This window comes from Triticum urartu, chromosome 6 (genome assembly GCF_003073215.2).
Source record: "Triticum urartu cultivar G1812 chromosome 6, Tu2.1, whole genome shotgun sequence".
Classification (NCBI taxonomy): Eukaryota; Viridiplantae; Streptophyta; class Magnoliopsida; order Poales; family Poaceae; genus Triticum; species Triticum urartu.
The window spans coordinates 14,628,511-14,648,121 of record NC_053027.1 but is presented as its reverse complement, the minus strand read 5'-3'; the positions used below and the strand labels follow the sequence as shown (position 1 = coordinate 14,648,121).

The following is a 19,611-nucleotide window of genomic DNA, read 5'->3' as shown; positions in this document are numbered from 1 at the left end:
AACAAAAAACTAATGATGATACATCTACTCTGCTCTTCAAGTGGCCATTGGAGATGGCGTTGTCAAACCAATCCTCCTATCAGTGAGCAAGTTCGGCCTCTACTAGTATACTACCAAAAAAGAATGGCACAAAATCTTGTTTGTTTGCCGCCAGCAAGGGGCAGGTTGCAGAACAAGAGGCTATATTCATTTAACAAGCATTGAATTCAGTATCTTCAGTGTGTGCACTGCACCACCAAATGCAGCTGGCTGCAGAACATCTCAGTTCGTCAAGCAGGCATGGACGAAATCAATCCAAGCCGCCATCTACCTATTTCAAAGTCAGATAACACTGGAGTGCTATCTAACACCATCAATTCCAAGCCGGCTAATACTACTAGCAAAATCAGGCCTGGACTCTTAACAAGTTAGAGACCACTCCAAAATCAGGCGAACTCTTATACCTCATAGAACGCTGACAGAACAACACAAGCATCAGGTATGCTGACAGAAGAAATCAAGGGTAAAACCACTCTAAAACCTTTCAGACCACCAGATCTGGCTATTGGAGCGGGTGAAAACCGCAGATTGAGGGGCATACCATGTACTCGGTGGTATGAAGGGGTCGTTGACGGCGACGAGCTCGACATCGTCGCTCTAGAGGGCGACCCTGGCGACGAGCCTCCCGATCCTTCCGAAACCTGAGCAAAAGCAGCCACTCGAGTCAAAACAGAGGCACACCAGCACCGATCGGTGAATCGAGAGTTGCGCGTTAAAGTGACAGAGAAACTCACCATTGATTCCGATCTTAATCTTGCCTGCGAAACAGCAAAATCGATCCCAGACCACGCAGAAAGAGCAAAGGAGCAAAATCAATCAGCAAAAGACAATCATCACTCAGATCAGGAGACGAAGTAGCAGTAATTCAACGATCAATTTACCCATGGCAAGGGAGTGGAACTGTCGCTGCGACGCGAGGGAGTGGAAGGGAGGGGAAGAGAAGGTGGGGGCCGACGGCGAGGTGAGGGAGACGGGGGTGGTTGGTGGCGGCGGTGCTGTGAATGGCACTAGGGGGTGGAAGGCGGGAGCGGCGATTCTGGCCGGAGGCGAGGGATGAGTGGAGGGGAGGGGAGGGGAGGGTGCAGACCGGTGGTGAGGGGAGAGGTGGGCGGCGGAAGGAAGGGGAGGACGGGGCAGCGGCGGAGGGATCTGGATCAGGGAGAGGAGTGGGGGCGGGGAGGGATCTGGATCGGCTAGGGTTCACGCGCGTGTGAGAGAGAGGCTGCACTGGGTTGGATCGACGTATGGATTGATGTATGGATGGATGGACGGATGTTTGCCACGTCATCGATCCATGCCACAACGGATTCCACCAATCAGAATTCAGCCTATGTTTAGTTTTTATCCTCTTATTTAGGGCAAACATTCAACATATTAACCACTTATAGTTTGTTAAAAAGAAATAATATTGTGCACATGTGTGTATCTTGTGATGACAAACAATGTTGATCTTGGGAGTTTTCATTTTCATTCCACAAAATACCCGTTTTCCATTTTTTGAGTGCCTAAAAGGAGGTTTTTTTTGTGAAGAACATACCAAATAATTGTTGCAAAATTGGACCAAATCATTTTTCTAAAATACTAGGCCATATTTAATGCACAATTGACCAAATTGTTGGGTGTAAAAAGTTTTGATCCACCTCTCGTAAAAAAGACAAATTTTCGCCGATTCAGCTTGAAGCGGGTCAAATTTAAACTGTAGTTGCCTTATGGTTTGCTCTTTATTTTTTCCAAAAATCATTTCTAGGTACATAAGTATCTACTTAATCAGAGAAAAACCAATAAAATTCCAAGATTCAACCACTAGTTAGGAACGGTCATTCCCACCGTTTTGACCGCATTTTGAAACGGGCATAAAAATTTCAAAAAAAAATCAAAAAATTGGGAAACCTTCGCATTGTGTCATTATATGTAGCCAAGTTCCCAGGAAAAATAATAAACTTGTAGTACGGTAATTATTTTAAAAAAGTGTTCTCAGAAGCGAGCTATCACGTGTGGAGATCGATGGCTTTCAAGCCAAATAATCAATCTTATGGCCACATTCATGGCATAGTTCGTTCAAATGATCTCATATTGTGCACAAGGGTGCATATTGGAATGGCAAACAATATTGCCTAAGGAAGTTTTCATTTTCTTTGGACAAAAAAAACCATTTTCCATTTTTTGAGTGCCCCAAAGGAGGTTTTTTTGTGAAGGACCTCCCAAATAATTGTTGCAAAATTGGACCAAACCAATTTTCCAAAACACTAGGACATATTTAATGCACAATTGACCAAATGGTTGGGTGTAAAAAATTTTGATCCACCTCTCGTGAAAAAGACAAATTTCCACGGATTTAGCTGAAAGCGGGTCAAAATTGAACTGTAGCTGCCTTGTAGTTTGCTCTTTATTTTTTACAAAAATCATTTCTAGGTACATAAGTATCTATTTAATCAGAGAAACACCAAAAAAAGCAAGATTCGACCACTAGCTAGGAACGGTCATTCCCGCCGTTTTAACCGCATTTTGAAACGGGCATAAAAAATTCAAAAAAATTAAATAATTGGGAAACCTTTGCATTGTGTCATTATATTTGGCCAAGTTCCCAGGAAAAATAACAAACTTGTAATACAGCAATTATTTTAAAAAAGTGTTCTCAGAAACGAGCTGTCACGTGTGGAGATCAATGGCTTTCAAGCCAAATGATCAATCTTATGGCGACATTCATGGCATAGTTTATTCAAATGATCTCATATTGTGCACAAGGGTGCATATTGGAATGGCAAAAAATATTGCCTAAGGAAGTTTTCATTTTCTTTGGACGAAAAAACCATTTTCCATTTTTCGAGTGCCCAAAAGGAGGTTTTTTTGTGAAGGACCTCCCAAATAATTGTTGTAAAATTGGACCAAATCAATTTTCTAAAATAATAGGACATATTTAATGCACAATTGAAAAAATGTTTGGGTGTAAAAAGTTTTGATCCACCTCTCGTGAAAAAGACAAATTTACGCCGATTCAGCTGGAAGCGGGTCAAATTTGAACTGCATCTGCCTCATAGTTTGCTATTTATTTTTTCCAAAAATCATTTATAGTTACATAAGTACCTATTTAATCATAAATACATGGTTTGGTGGCGATACACTGGTAGAAAAAGGGCCTATAGTCCCGGTTCTGGAACCGGGACTAAAGTGTCGGTACTAATACCTCCACCCTTTAGTCCCGGTTCAATCCAGAACCGGGACTAAAGGCCCTCCACGTGGGCAGTGCGCAGAGCCCAGTCAGGAGACCCTTTGGTCCCGGTTGGTGCCACCGGGACCAAAGGGTCTCCTGACTGGGCTCTGCGCACTGCCCACGTGGAGACCCTTTGATCCCGGTTGGTGGCACCAACCGGGACCAATAGGCATCCACGCGTCAGCACTTCTGTGGCTGGGGTTTTTGTTTTTTTTTAAAGGGGGGGGTTGGGGGTTTTGGGGGGTTAATTTAGGTGTTTCATATATTGTGTTAGCTAGTTATAATTAATAGAGAGAAGTGTCCTCTGTTATGTCTGTGCTTGGTCGACGCTACGTACTATACATACGTATATAGAGAGGACTAGACACGCTAGCTAGCTAGTAAGCAAACGAAGGAAACAGAAGATCGTCATGAACATATATGCATATATACAGAGAGAAGTGATATCGACCACCTCTCCTTCTCCGAGAGATTGGTCGAACAACAAGTTCTCGTATATCTATCTGACACTACCGGCTACATATATACAGTAATTATCTCTTACAAATATAATCATACGGACTCAGGGTTAACATAGAATTCTCCGTCTTCAGGGATCACGTGGTCAAGAAAGAATGCCGCCAATTCCTCTTGAATTCCTCGCATGCGAGCTGGTGCTAGGAGTTCATCCCGCTTCCGAAACATCTAATTTAAAGAAGGGGGTCAATACATATATATGAATGAATGAAACTCAACACAAATGATGGTAATAAAATAGAATTATGAATGTTGTTATTTACGTACTTCATATTGTTCGTCAGTGTAGCCCCGCTCACAGGTCGTGTGGCGGATGGACTCGCAAACATAGTATCCACAGAAATCATTCCCTTATTCCTGCCAAAACCACTTTACAAGAAATAGAGGTTAATCAAACTGATAAGCAAGAATGCCAAATGGTATTGATGAAACTAGCGCTTGAATGACTAGTAGATGCGCTTAAAATGCTACTATAGCTAGTACTTACTTTCGGGTGTCTAAATTGCAGCTCCTTCGGCAGTCCCGGAGCTTTTCTGGTGAATTTTCTCCAAACCCTGCCGGACAAAGAAAACAATTACTTGATATATCAGGAAATGAACAAAGTTGCTGATATGGTGGATAATGATCGATTTAATTTACTTCTCGAGTATTTGAGTCATGTCTGCATAGTCCTTGGGATCTTTTCGTCTTGAGTCTAAGACGGTTACTAGTCCCTGCTCAAGCTTAATATGTAGGAGAATATAGTGGAAACTGCACACGCATGCATAACTCATCAATTACATTACTATAACATTGACTAATATATAACGGAAACCGAATACGCACAAGACAGTAACACTCACTTGAAGTTGTAAGGAAAGAGTATTATATCTTTGTTTTGATTTATTATCAATGATTCTAGCATGCTGGCCTCGGTTTCTGCGGCATGAAATTTAACCTGAGTTGCATCTATGAGATTTGTGTTAATGAACCCAATATCACCGACTTGTTTTTTCTTCAATTCGATGATCTTCAATCTGCATAATATAGTGAGGATGATTATAAATACATGCAATGAAAGAGCTAAGCTATATAGAGAAACTTAATGACAGAAGTAGTACTACTTACAGACAGTAGCAGGTGACAGTTGCTTTATCGAGGGCCAATTGATTGAAGAACTGATAGAACTCCTCAAATGGAACAGGCAAAAGATCAATTCCAACGAGGTCATGCTCCGGTTTAACCCTCGCATACAAAGTACTCCTCCCCCAGAGTCTCTGCAGATTTTCAAGTACCAATCATGCAATCTTCGCATCATCGTTGATAGAGATCTTTCATCTTTGACGAGAGGCTTCCCGTACTCGTATCTTTGTATCTGCACGTCCATGGGTTCATAATGTACTTCGTCGGGCAGGTAATCTGCAAGATTTCTATAACCGGGCACCATCCTCGGATCATTATCGATGTTGTGGCTAGGCACCTTGAGCGGGGGGCACGATTGCTTCGCTTGTTCGCCGAGCTGGGCAATTTGTTTCCCAGCTCGTCGTTGTTTCAGCCTTTGATCACTGACAGTACTTCCCGACCGCTCCGCTTCGGCAAATTCCTTTCCAATAATGCGGTCATAGTTTCCTTTCGGCGAATCAGACTTCGGTGGTTTTGTCAGGGCAGCCAGAGTGCGCTTCACTTTCACCCGATCTACCTTCTCCTCCGGAGGTGGATGTTTCTTTGCTTTCACCCCTTCAAAGAATTTCTTCACTTCTTCTCGCGCGATCTCGGCGTTCTCCTCCTGGGTCCTCTCGTATGGTAACTTCTCTGGAGTCTTCAGAGAAGGACCGAATCTGTATGTCCTCCCGCCTCTGGTTGTACTGCTAGACGCCGACCGAGCAGACGTAGCGGTTGTCTTATTTACTTGCTTAAGCGGCGGAGGAGAAGGACTACGACGCGCCGGAGCAGCTGGAGCGGCGGCAGGTCTCTTCCGCCCTTGCTGACGAGGCGGAGAAGGAGGAGGCTGGCTGCTCGGGCGCGTCGGCGCAGGCGGAGAAGGAGGCGGAGTGCCGCCGCGCGCCGGAGAAGGAGCCGGCCGAGGGCCCTGATCGTCACTCGCCGGAGGAGGAGGAGGCGGTGGAGGCGGAGTGCCCTGACTCGCCGGAGGAGGAGGAGGAGGCGGTGGCGTCCAGTTCGGAAGGTTGATGAGCTCCTTCCGCCATAGGCATGGAGTCTTCAGAGCAGACCCCAGCCGAGTCTCCCCTTCACCGGTAGGGTGGTCAAGCTAGAGGTCCTCAAATCCCTCCGTTATCTCATCCACCATCACCCTAGCATATCCTTCTGGAATCGGCCGGCAGTGAAAATTTGCGCCGGGTTCAGTAGGATAAACAGAGCCAACAGCCGCCTTGACCTTCAAATTCATCCATTGCGTCATAAGGTGGCAATTTTGAGACTCCGTGATAGCATCCACAGGATAGCTGGCAGGAGCCGTCAAGGCATGCTCTAGCTGAAGCAGCTCGGTGGAAGCCACGCTGCTTCTGCGCTGAGATGGCGGGGTAGCTTCGGGGGAGGCTTCGGCAGTATGTTTGCTGCGATTTGCTTCTCGTTCCTCTATCGCGTCCACCCTTGCTTGCAGCGCCTGCATTTGGGTCTGCTGCACTTTTTTCCTCCTCTCATGGGATTTGTAACCGCCTGCGTCCGGAAACCCAACCTTCCACGGAACGGAGCCTGGCGTGCCTCGTGTCCGTCCAGGGTGCTCAGGATTCCTCGTCGTTCTCTCTGTCTGGAAAGAACGTCCCTTCCTGCGCTGCTTCGATATACCGCTTAAGCTTACTGACTGGTATGTCCATTTGATCGTTCGTCCAAATGCACTTCCCTGTTTCAGGGTCCAGGGTTCCGCCAGCCCCGAAGAACCAAGTCCGGCAACGGTCTGGCCAGTTATTTGTCTCTGGTTCGATCCCTTTATGAACCAGATCATTCTCACTCTTGGACCACTTAGGCCGGGCTACGAGGTAGCCACCTGACCCCGTGCGATGGTGAAGCTTCTTCTTCGCAGCATTTTGCTTGTTTGTCGCCGACATCTTCTTACTCTTTTCTGATGTCTTGTGGGCCACAAATGCGGGCCAGTGATCTCTGATCTTCTCATATCTGCCCTTGAATTCTGGTGTCTCATTTTTTTCGACAAACTTATCAGCTCTTTCTTCCACCTCCTGAATAGTTCTGCCATCCTCTTCAGAGCAAAAGACTTGATTAATTTCTCTTTAACTGGGTTCTCTGGATTATCCTCAGGCGGTAGGGTGAAATTTGACTTCAGCTCAGTCCAAAGATCATTTTTCTGCATATCATTGACATAAGACACCTCAGGGTCTTCTGTAGCTGGCTTAAACCATTGCTGGATGCTTATCGGGATCTTGTCCCTAACCAGTACCCCGCACTGAGCAACAAATGCGCTCTTTGTCCGGAGGGGTTCAATAGGTTGGCCGTCGGGCGCGATTGCTATGATCTCAAACTTTTCATCCGAGCTCAACTTTTTCTTCGGGCCTCGTCTCTTTACCGAAGTTGTGCTCGATTCGGAGGGCTAGAAAAAAGAACAAAGACTTAATTAATATGTGTACATACCAAAACAATGAATGCATCAATCAGCTAGTCAGCATAGGCTTAACTAATATATATACCTGGCCGGACTCGGTTCGGTCACCGGAGCCGTCCTCATGTTCTTCTTCTTGCACCGGCATTAGGTCACCGTAGCCAGCTTGTTCACCCTCTCCTTCCAGACCATCGGTTTCGTTGAGAAACAACGAGATGGCATCACTTCCTTCTGCGATTATGTCCCTCAACAACGCTTCTTTTGTTGCTTCGTCTAGGGCGGTGTCCATAGTTTCTACAAATATTTACAACATGGCAATTATTATTCAAACATGACAGATGGATATATTAGTGCCAAACGTAGAACTAGCTACCTAATCATAGTAAGCTATCGGGAGGGGGTATATATCGACAACGACGATACTACATCTATGTCCCTCGACGACCCTCGTTCCCGATAAAAAAAAGAGGAAGAAGAAGAAAAATAAGAGGAGAAGAAAGAATAGAGGAGAAGATCTCCTCTATTCTTTCTTCTCCTCTTTTTTTCTTCTTCCTCTTCTTTTTTTATCGGGAACGAGGGTCGTCGAGGGTCACCGAGCGGTAGAGGAAACCCTAAATAGCAAGTATCCTGAAGGAAATATGCCCTAGAGGCAATAATAAAGTTATTATTTTATTTCCTTATATCATGATAAATGTTTATTATTCATGCTAGAATTGTATTAACCGGAAACATAATACTTGTGTGAATACATAGACAAACTAAACGTCGCTAGTATGCCTCTACTTGACTATCTCGTTAATCAAAGATGGTTATGTTTCCTAACCATAGACATGTGTTGTCATTTGATTAACGGGATCACATCATTAGGAGAATGATGTGATTGACATGACCCATTCCATTAGCTTAGCACCCGATCGTTTAGTATGTTGCTATTGCTTTCTTCATGACTTATACATGTTCCTATGACTATGAGATTATGCAACTCCCGTTTGCCGGAGGAACACTTTGTGTGCTACCAAACATCACAACGTAACTGGGTGATTATAAAGGAGCTCTACAGGTGTCTCCAAAGGTACATGTTGGGTTGGCGTATTTCGAGATTAGGATTTGTCACTCTGATTGTCGGAGAGGTATCTCTGGGCCCTCTCGGTAATGCACATCACACAAGCCTTGCAAGCATTGCGACTAATGAGTTAGTTGCGAGATGATGTATTACGGAACGAGTAAAGAGACTTACCGGTAACGAGATTGAACTAGGTATTGAGGTAGCGACGATCAAATCTCGGGCAACTAACATACCGATGACAAAGGGAACAACGTATGTTGTTATGCGGTCTGACCGATAAAGATCTTCGTAGAATATGTAGGAGCCAATATGAGCATCCAGGTTCGGCTATTGCTTATTGACCGGAGACGTGTCTCGGTCATGTCTACATTGTTCTCGAACCCGTAGGGTTCGCACGCTTAATGTTACGATGACAGTTTCATTATGAGTTTATATATTTTGATGTACCGAAGTTTGTTCGGAGTCCCGGATGTGATCACGGACACGATGAGGAGCTCGAAATGGTCGAGACATAAAGATTGATATATTGGACGGCTATATTCGGACACCGGAAGTGTTCCGGAGAAGTTTCGAATAAAACCAAAGTACCGGGGGGTTACCGGAACCCTCCCGGGGGTTAATGGGCCTCATGGGCCCAAAGTGGAGAAGAGGAGGGGCGGCCAGGGCAGGCTGCGCGCCCCTCCCCCTCTAGTCCGAATTGGACAAGGAGGGGGGCGGCGCCCCCCCCCTTTCCTTCCTCTCCTCTCTCCCTTCCTTCCCCCTCTCCTAGTTGGACAAGGAAAAGGAGGGAGTCCTACTCCCGGTAGGAGTAGGACTCCTCCCTGGCGCGCCTCCTCCTGGCCGGCCGCCCCTCCCCCTTGCTCCTTTATATACGGGGGCAGGGGGGCACCTCTAGACACACAAGTTGATCTTCGTGATCGTTCTCTTAACCGTGTGCGGTGCCCCCCTCCACCATACTCCTCGATAATATTGTACGGTGCTTAGGCGAAGCCCTGCGACGGTAGAACATCAAGATCGTCACCACGCCGTCGTGCTGACGGAACTCTTCCCCGACACTTTGCTGGATCGGAGTCCGGGGATCGTCATCGAGCTGAACGTGTGCTAGAACTCGGAGGTGCCGTAGTTTTGGTGCTTGATCGATCGGGTCGTGAAGACGTACGACTACATCAACCGCGTTGTCATAACGCTTCCGCTTTCGGTCTACGAGGGTACGTGGACAACACTCTCCCCTCTCATTGCTATGCATCACCATGATCTTGCGTGTGCGTAGGAATTTTTTTGTAATTACTACGTTCCCCAACATGTGACATATCGCGAAGCAACAGGAATAGCTCACTACAACTGGAGGTTCACTCGAATATTTATTCGTGTGGGTATAGGGGTCAATATGGGTGTCCACGGCTCCGATGTTGATCATTGATCGGAAGGGGTTCCGGGTCATTTATATACTTCAACGAACCTATAGGGTCACACGCTTAAGGGTCATCTATCTGCTGAATACTATACAGGGAGTCTGAGAGAAAATCATCGAAAAAGTTTCGGACACCGGAAAGTTTCGGACAGTGGAAAAGTTCCGCAGAGAGGTCACCGGATGAGTTTCGGTGAAACCGAAATAGTTGTTTCGGGGTATGCCATTATGTCAAAATGGTTTCGGCACATGCCTGATAATTCTTGGAGGGTGCCAAAATCATTCTAGAAACTTTTTGGAATTTTCAGAAATAAAAACCGGAAATGTTCCGGAGCTGCAGGAACCGGTTCAGATGCTTTTCACAGATGAAAATCACTAAACTGGAATTGTTCCAGAACGTGTTGAAAATTATTATGGTGGGTACTGGAAATGTTCTAAGCCCACATAAAAATTTCCAGTTCGAACGGACGCTGAAAAATGTCGTCGTGAATAGTGAAAGTGCTTTTTGGGATATTTTATGGAAAGCCACCTTTTGGGGCTTTGCCCAAAAGATCTAGGGATGACATGGAAGGGTGGAACCTCCTTTTTGGGGGCCCCACAAGGGGTGGGACGTTCATGGGTGCAGCTCATCCATGGGGCCCCACTTGTCCCTTGTTTTCACTCTTTAGGTCCTTGGGAAGGACTCCATTTCATATGGGTTTTGGGTTTTCTTGTAAAACCACCCTACCCCTTGGAATTTCCTATAAATAGAGGTGGAGGGGCAGCCCTCCACTCTCATCCCTTGCTCTCATACACATGCCATGCATTATCTGGCTTCTTCTCTCCCTTCCACGAAAAGAGTTTCGTAGAGCCGTAAGGCTGTCTGGGTTCCGGCAGGAACTAGTTCTGGACGGCGAAGCCCTGCCGGATAGATGACACCGTATGTGTGCAACTCTGTAGAGAGATCGTAGTTTCGGCCTTAGTTCGTGAGTGCCTCCCGAAGGGCTGTCCGTGTGACCGTCCGAGTTACGAAGGTCCTCCCGAAGGGCTGTCTGAGTGACCGTTCGAGTTTCGAAGGTCCTCCCGAAGGGCTGTCCGCGACACCATCCGGGGGGCTGTTCAACCGCCTCCCGGAGGGCTGTCTGAGGAGCAGATGAGGGTATACATCCTCGCGGTTGGGAGGTTGTAAATCCTAGCTGCGGGGATCTGCACCGCCGATCGTCATCGACTCTACTTCCCGCTGTGCTACGAGTCAGTAACGAAAAAGATCAAACCATGTATGCAGTCTCTATAGTGGTCCTGGGCTGGTGCGTAGGTCGGATTTTTTTTTGTTTTGCTGCATTACCCTACAGTGGCATCATGAGCCGTGCTATGCGTAGATGCAGGTTGCGATCTACAATACATAGAGATGTATGGGTATTGCATAATATAATTAGGTAGTAGATGAGATCTATTGCTGAAAATTATTTATGCGGGTGACAGATGAAATCTGTTACCCAACGTTCTTGTTGCTTCCCTAGAATTTGCGTTTGCTCAATCTTGAGACAGCATGGTGGAATTTGACAAAGTTCTGGCAATCCGTGTTCCTAATTGATCATGGAAGTGCTATCAGTTCTTTGGGTTCTGTCGTAGTCAAAAGAAAGATGAAATTCGCAGATGAAAGGGCATTGCAGATATGATCTGCACGGGGGTCATGCGTATGACGAACTTTAGTATGGGGCTCGAGATTTTATTATCTCATGTTTCATACACCCCGAGATGTTACTCTAGCAATTTGAATAATCATACTTGATGATAAAACGTTGGTAGCTGCGGTTTAAGTTAAAACCTTAGAAGCCACGAAAAATAAAATTTTGCATAAACCGATTAGAGGCATCTGACTTGGTTTTGCAGGATATGCATGTGATGTGGTATAGCAATGCTCATATTCAATTTGATTATGTATGAGATGACTATATGATGTAATTAACATGACCTGCGTGTCATGATTCAGCATGATGGCTGGAGCCATATGATTGTCACTTTAATGACCTGCGTGTCAAACTTAAGTAATGCACTTATTTTGTTAGCTATAGAGATAGCAATATTATCTGGTGCATCAACAGGGTGGTGGCAATCTTCGTGAAGGTGAACACCGATGCGAATGCCGAAGACGAAGAAATGAAATACTTCTCCGTCAGAAAGGGCTATACCATATCATGCTATTGTGAATTGCCTGAGATGTTTATCCCTTATGATGCACCCTTCTTGATTGCGCGGTAGTCGCTTTTTATTAGGGTGATCTCTCACTTAAAATATCAAAGTAGTTAGTGTTCACCCAAGTGTAGCACTGTCTGAAATTCGTATCTTTTCGGGGTGCGCCATGTACACATGAGCACGAACGAATCGAGAGGAATGAGGTGGGTGAGGTCAGACCTCGCAGCAAGATCACTTGGCAGCCCTCCACTCTCATCCCTTGCTCTCATACATATGCCATGCATTATCTGGCTTCTTCTCTCCCTCCCACGAAAAGAGTTTCGTAGAGCCGTAAGGCTGTCTGGGTTCCGGCAGGAACTAGTTCTGGACGGCGAAGCCCTGCCGGATAGATGACACCGTATGTGTGCAACTCTGTAGAGAGATCGTAGTTTCGGTCTTAGTTCGTGAGTGCCTCCCGAAGGGCTGTCCGTGTGACCGTCCGAGTTTCGAAGGTCCTCCCGAAGGGCTGTCCGAGTGACCGTTCGAGTTTCGAAGGTCCTCCCGAAGGGCTGTCCGTGACACCGTCCGGGGGGCTGTTCGACCGCCTCCCGGAGGGCTGTCAGAGGAGCAGATGAGGGTATACATCCTCGCGGTTGGGAGGTTGTAAATCCTAGCTGCGGGGATCTGCACCACCGATCGTCATCGACTCTACTTCCCTCTGCGCTACGAGTCGGTAACGAAAAAGATCAAACCATGTATGCAGTCTCCATAGTGGTCCTGGGCTGGTGCATAGGTCGGAAATTTTTTGTTTTCTGTCGCGTTCCCCTACAAGAGTTAGGGGTGTGTGGATGACCAATACATGCGGGGGCTCTATGTGGCGCTGATATAACTTATTTATACTAAACTTTTTTAGTTTATGCCTATTATATAAGCACAATATTTAACAAGTTCTTTCCCTTGATAATTGGGAAATTTACACTGGCAGAGTGCTGCAAAATATTAAATTATGCCTTTTTGTATTATAATTAAATCTTCAACACTTACAAACTTGCTTCCGCCAATTAGAAAGTAAAAGTATATTTGGCCAAAAGTTATGTTATTTTTAAATTTAGTTTCATACATTACTCCTTACAAAACCATTAGCTCAATTGAACCCGCTTGACCCTAGGGAACCTAGGGAAACAAATTATACAGTAATGCAGACATGATTATAATATAACATTGTGTTTGTCTATGTAGTGTTTTTACATACCCTTGTAGAGAGTTGTAGAGTGTACATATCTAAATAATATCTTATATGAGTTTCAAGAATTATTATTGTGGACCTTGCATGTACAAAAAAAAACAAATACCTCCTCACCTGCCCCCCCCCCCCCCCCCCCCCCCCCCCCCCCCCGCACCACCCACGACATAAAAATCCTCCTCACTATTGTGTCCCTCCCTGCCACGGTACCTCACCCCTACTGTCGTTGTGACCCTTCCTCCCCTGCAGTTGGGCACCTCCCCAGGGTCACAGCTGTCTTGCTCCCCTCCCACGCCATTGTGACACACCCTGTCCATGGAGTACCTCTCGGTTGGCTGCATGAGACATTCACCTCGACCACGCTACCGTCTCCCCTCGCCGGCCGCCTCCATGCTCTGTTAGTACCACATGGATCCTTCCCTATTGCCGCACCTCCTTCTGCATCGACAAATGCCCCCTCCCTCGCTATCGTGGACCCTATACATGCCTTGGGACCCCTTCCTCGTCATCACACTCCTCCAATGTCATAGGTCGCCATTACTAGTGAACCTGTGATCCACTATATAAACCACACGGATAGAAGTTCACTATAATAGATGTCATTCGTTAGCCCATATGTGAAACGTACAAACCAATAATTCAAAATGTGAGAAATGAAAAACAGCAGGTTGTTATCTTGTAATATAGTAGTTTGGTATTTTTTTTTTAAGAAGTCGCTAACAAAAAAATGCAGCGGTTCCCTCTGCAAAACACCACATCCGTCCGCTTTGTAGGAACACATGGGAAGTTCACTATGTATTAACATTCCGTGAAACCTAACAGTCTGCCACTTGAACAACGAAAGTCTCAATGTGCAAACTAGAACAATTTATCATATAAAGAAGAAGTTCACTATTCGCGGCAGCGTTTCACTACCTGAAAACTGAAGTCCACTATTTGTAAATTTTGATAGTTCATGGCTCCCACGCATAAAACAAATAATAACAAAAAATCACTCTAAAAAACTACAACAATTCAAAATTTCCAAAAGTAAAACTATATTCTGCGGTAGTACACTTGATGAACACAGAAAAAAAGAAGTTCACACTCTGGTGCAGTTGTTCACTACATAAAAACCTGCTACTGCAATTCACGACGCGTTTGGTTGGGCGGAAAAGTCGCGGCTTCCCAAACCAGCGCTTTCTGAAACGGCATCCAGCGTTTGGTACGCATACTACGTATTAGGTACCCGTATCTTCCGATACATCGATTCACAAAACCGAAAATGGCCGGAGCGAAGGTGATTCGGAAAACGGGGTCGGATGCTCGAACCAAACTAAACGTGTATTCGGTAAAAAACCATTGGAAACTAGGGCTTCCCGATACCAGAACGAATACGTTACCTGAGTGCGAACCAAACACGTCGTCATTGTCTCTACTATCCTGCACGCAGTGGCGGAGGACAGAAAAAAATTAAGGTGGGGGCGTGGGGCGACGGCGTGCTACAATCAACAACGGCAGATGTTGAGTCCGGTCAGATGACATGCTATAACCTGCAAGACGGATGCTGCAACCGGTAGAAAGATACAGTGCAAACGCTGGGACAAAATGTTGCGAGGACCATTGGATGATGCTAAATCCAACGCAAATCTCCATGCAAAGATCTAACAGCTATGTAGTCGACTGAGTTTTAGCAAGCCCGATCAAGAAATATGTATATAGCATACAACCTACAAAACATCATGTGATGTAAAGCCCCAAGTACTACTACTCATCTTTTTTCTTTCCGTTCATCTTTAGTTGTGACTTTGATGGCCTCCATCCACCTCAATTAGGCTTCAGTTCAGAATGCCACTCAATGAGACCCTTGAGCAGCGCCACGGCAGCCTCCTTGTCCAGATTCTTGTTAGTGTGACGGCACGCGAATGACTGCACGCAGTTCGGGCACCCGTCAGAGTTACCGCCGCCGCACGCCAACACGAGCTCCAGGGCGGCCGCAAGGAGGTCCCCGAAGAGCGTCCTCGCCTGCGCCGCCAGCCCGATGCCGCCGGGGTGCTTGTCATACAGCAAGATCCTGTCGGGGACGACGACGCGGTCGTCATCGCGCTTGCGCGTCTCATGGGGATCCACGCACTCCGTGCCGAGATCGCCGGAGCCGCACATCATGTGCAGCGGCAGTATGCTGAGGATGGCGTGCGCGGCACCATGTAGCCCGCCCCGGAACCACAGCTTGCTCTGCTCCATCGACGCCCGGACCGTCTGGGGGATCGTCGCCCAGACGGCCTGGGTGTCGAAGGAGTAGGAGGGAAGGTGGAGAGGGATGACGTCGGACACCTGGTCCGTCGTTTTGAATATCCGGCGGTACCCGACCCACCGCGTGGTCACCGTGCACTCGTCGGCACGGACGCCGCCGCTAGCATCGGCCGGGGCGGCGACGTCGATGTCGGTGTAGTCCTCGGTCTTGGTGTGGTAGCAGAGCTCCGACATGCTGATGCTGCAGTAGGCCGTCCTGGACGAGAGGTCGAGCCGGTCCACCAGGTAGCTCACGCCCTGGTGCATGTACACCGCGCCCTCGTGCACCTGGAAGAAGGCCTTGCTCTGCTCGATCTCCTCCAGCACCCGCTTGCTCGCCGTCTCCGTCACCGTGAACTTTTCGTGCTCGATCGCGCGGATGCTCACCGACTGCGACGGCCGCCTGACGGGGCCGGCGTACTTCCACGTGTCACCACTACTGGTTGGGTTGCTGGTGAGAATTCCTTTGTCTTTCAAGAATGTGATGGCGTCGTTCATGGTGGCGCCGAAGTAGGGCTCATCGCGGTCGGGCCGGAGCTGGTTCTCGACGGCGGCGCACGCGAGGTGCTGCCGAAGGACCTTCTGGTTCTGCGCGTCTACGTGGCACCGCTCGATCGGCTTGCCGAAGAACTTGTCGGGGTAGTTCATGAAGTACTGGTCCACGGCGCCGTCAAAGGCGACGTAGACGGCGATGGAGTCCTTGGATCGCCGGCCCGACCTGCCGGCCTGCTGCCAGAGGCTGGCAATGCTGCCTGGGAAGCCGAGGTGGAGCGTGGCGTCGACGTGGCCGACGTCGATGCCCAGCTCCAGCGCGTTCGTCGCCGCCACGCCGCGGAGCCGCCCGCTGAACAGGTCCGCCTCGATCTCCCGCCGGTCGCTCGCCATGTAGCCGCCACGGTACACGCACACGGAGCTCGCCAGCTCCGGCGCCGCCGGTACAGCCTCTTCGAGTATCTCGCGCGCCGCCGCCAGCACCTGCTCGCACAGCTTCCTCGTCTTGCAGAAGGCGATGCACCGCAGCCCGTGCTGCACCATCTCAGCCAGCAGCCGGGACACCTCCGTCACCGGCGACTTCGACGCCGACGAGGAGTTCCAGAGGACGAAGTGCTTGACGCCGCGCGGGCTGGCGTCCTGGTCCACCAGCTCCACCTCGTCCACCCCGGCGAGCTCCATGACGTGCTCGCCCGGGTTGGCCAGCGTGGCGGTGCAGAACACGAAGGCGGTGCGGCGGCCGTAGACGTCGGCGCAGAGGCGCCGGAGGCGCCGCAGCACGAGCGCGGCGTGGCAGCCGAACGCGCCGCGGTACGTGTGCGCCTCGTCGACGACGACGTGGGCGAGGCCGGAGAGGATGCGCCGGAACTGGCCGTGGCAGGGGAGGATGGATGCGTGCAGCATGTCCGGATTGGTGATGAGCACCCTCGCTTGCTGCCTGATCCTCGCGCGGTCCTGCACCGGCGTGTCGCCGTCGTATATCTCCACGCCGAAGTCGCCGGCGCCGGCGAGGAGGAGCGCGGCCTTCATCTGCAGCAGCGCCTTGAGCTGGTCCTGCGCCAGGGCCTTGGTCGGGAACACGTAGAGCGCGCAGGCCACCGGCGAGGACACGACGGACTCCAGCACGGGGACGTTGTAGCAGAGCGACTTGCCGCTGGACGTGGAGGTGGACACCACGACGTGCTTGCCGGCGACGGCGGCGCGCACGGCCTGCGCCTGGTGCGCGTACAGCCTCGTCACGCCGGTGCTCCGGAGGCAGCTCCTCATTGCGTCGGTGAGGTGGTGCAGTAGGCCGTCGTCGGCGAAGGAGGCCTCGCTGCCGGGCATGCGCTCGACGTGCGCGATCTGGCCGTGCTTCCCGAGCCCTCGCCGGAGGTGCTCCACCATCTGCGCCGGGTCCAGCGGCTCCGTGCCGCCGCAATGGTTGCTGCACGAGGAAGAGGACGGCCTCGCCACCTTAATCGGCGCGTACACGTCATCGTCGCCGCCGCCACTCCATGAACCTGGAAGCTTCCTCCTTGTGCCGGCCGCCGCCCACGGCGACGGCGAGGGAGAGAAAGCGTGGCGGCCGAACGGAGCGGGCGTGGTGAGCTTGGCGGTGAAGGGGATGAGGGAGACGAAATCTCCGGCGTAGATGGGGAGGTTGCCGACCTTGGCCTGCGGGAGGAGCTTGGCGCCCTTGAGGAAGAGGTGGAACGTGGGGGCGCCGGCCGGGGGAGGGAAGTTGGAGGCCCGGAGGGCGGCCTTGAGGTCGTCGACGGAGCAGGCGGCGGCCAGGCGTACGGTCGTGGTGAGGCCGTCAATGGAACGCACGGGGATCGCCTTAGTATCCTGCTGCTGCCGCTGCGCCATTGCCGCCGCCGACGAGGTGTGATGATCGGCAGATCGCGGTACTGTATTTGTGCCGAGGAAGTTTCCGAGTCGACCGGGATTCGGCGCGAGATTTTGCGGGCCGACTTGACAGCAACGGGCCAGCGTAGGCCCAGTTTTGCACCGACAAAACCACCCGCTGGCTGGGCTCAATCAGGTGTTTTTACTATAGTTCCCCTAAAAAAAGGTGTTTTACTATAGTCCCCTAAAAAAAAGGTGTTTTACTATATCCAAAGAAGGACTCTGTGGGGGAAATCCTCTTTTGAAATATATGTCGTGTTATAAAAAAACTTTTTCTCCAAACAAAAATCTTTTGAAATACACTCCATTACTTTATATAAGGTGGATAATTAAGTTTTTTGATAAAAGAAAAATATCTCTCCCCTGATTGCATATATCTCTCTTTGTGAAAAATAAAGTATCTCTATCCCGATTGTGTGTGTCTCTTGCTTTCCTAGCTAAATGATTTACTTTTACTTAATCAACGAATTAGCCTAGGGTAATTTCATCCTAAATTTTTATAAGTATTATGTGCCTTGGTCACAATGCCAAAAAAAAACACAAAACCGCACTGAAAAACAGGTCACCTAACGATTGAAGTGGCACCCATGTTAGAGGGCACTCACGTGATATCTACTCCAAATTTTAGTAAAAAGAATTGGGTCATTTTTTTCAAAAATCGTGAAAAAAAATCCTACATGCAAAGATAGGGCACTCGTAGGGGTGTCGAGCTCCGACAACGAGGGGTCTATCGTGGACCTCACCTTGATCGGCTACACTGAGGCCACATGCCCCGACGAGGAAGAGTAGGGTATGGGAGATGGTGGTGCCTGGTGTGTCATGTGTGGGACAATCCATGTCCCATGTCCTACTTTACCTCACTGGCAAATGGACCTTCACTTTGCGGGTCTAAGGCTGGTTGTAATGGACCTTCACTCATGCATATGATACTAGTGTATGATACTACATCTCTAATGCATAGTATCATATATTAATATCATGTAGTGCTCTATTTATTGCCATGCATGACACAAAGTAGCATAACATTTATTATGATACGGTATCATGATATGATACTCCATCCACTTTTTCTTCATTTAATGTTATGACACCTCATCAAAATTATCTAGTTGGCATGTATGATACTAGCTATGATACTACCATTACGACCAGCCTAATGGCCACCGGACAGACGCGGACGGAACAATGACTTCAAGGCGAATGAGCACCAGCCAAGATTTATACTAGGTTTACATTGTATGTAATTGTGTGGATTTGATGGTTCAATAATGAGGCATCCGGTTGTGGCAGAGGAGATTTGAGGATTGACCGGTTAGACATTTAGAGTCCCAGATTTGCTAAGTCCGGTTGGAGATGCTCTGCTAAAACCTATGTAGACATGGCGTCTGTTTTTGAAAAGGGGTCAGGAGACACAAAATTATAAATGTACCTGCTAAAATTGCTGCGAGTTTGCATGCAAATTCTAAATGTGCACGAAGGGTGTTCTATAATTTATTCTCCAAGATATCATTGTCAAGTTTTTATTCTATACTGGAATAAACAGAAAAATGTGCAGTCAGCTCAGTTGTCAAAATGGATGAGAGGTTTAAATCGGATGGGAAATGTTGATGATGTGGATGATTTCCGCATTCTTCGCTACCCTTATGCAAAAGAGGTCTGGCACTCCATCTCTACAAATCAACTTGTGGCAAGTCACGCGGAGAAAGTCTTTCACACCTTCGAAAGGATGATGCCATTCAGGTCCGCACCCCTTCGGCCTACATTGCCTGGG

At 48.5% G+C, this 19,611-nt stretch overlaps 1 protein-coding gene across 1 annotated transcript; it reads right to left on the bottom strand.

The window, feature by feature from the left end:
- Positions 1-14,993: 14,993 nt before the first annotated feature.
- Positions 14,994-17,801, bottom strand: LOC125516384 (uncharacterized ATP-dependent helicase YprA-like). The gene is made up of 2 exons (XM_048681852.1): positions 17,166-17,801; positions 14,994-17,015 (listed from the first exon to the last, which is right to left on the bottom strand). Exons 1-2 carry the CDS (start codon positions 17,799-17,801, stop codon positions 14,994-14,996), a joined length of 2,658 nt encoding a protein of 885 aa, XP_048537809.1.
- Between the last annotated feature and the right edge of the window lie 1,810 nt (positions 17,802-19,611).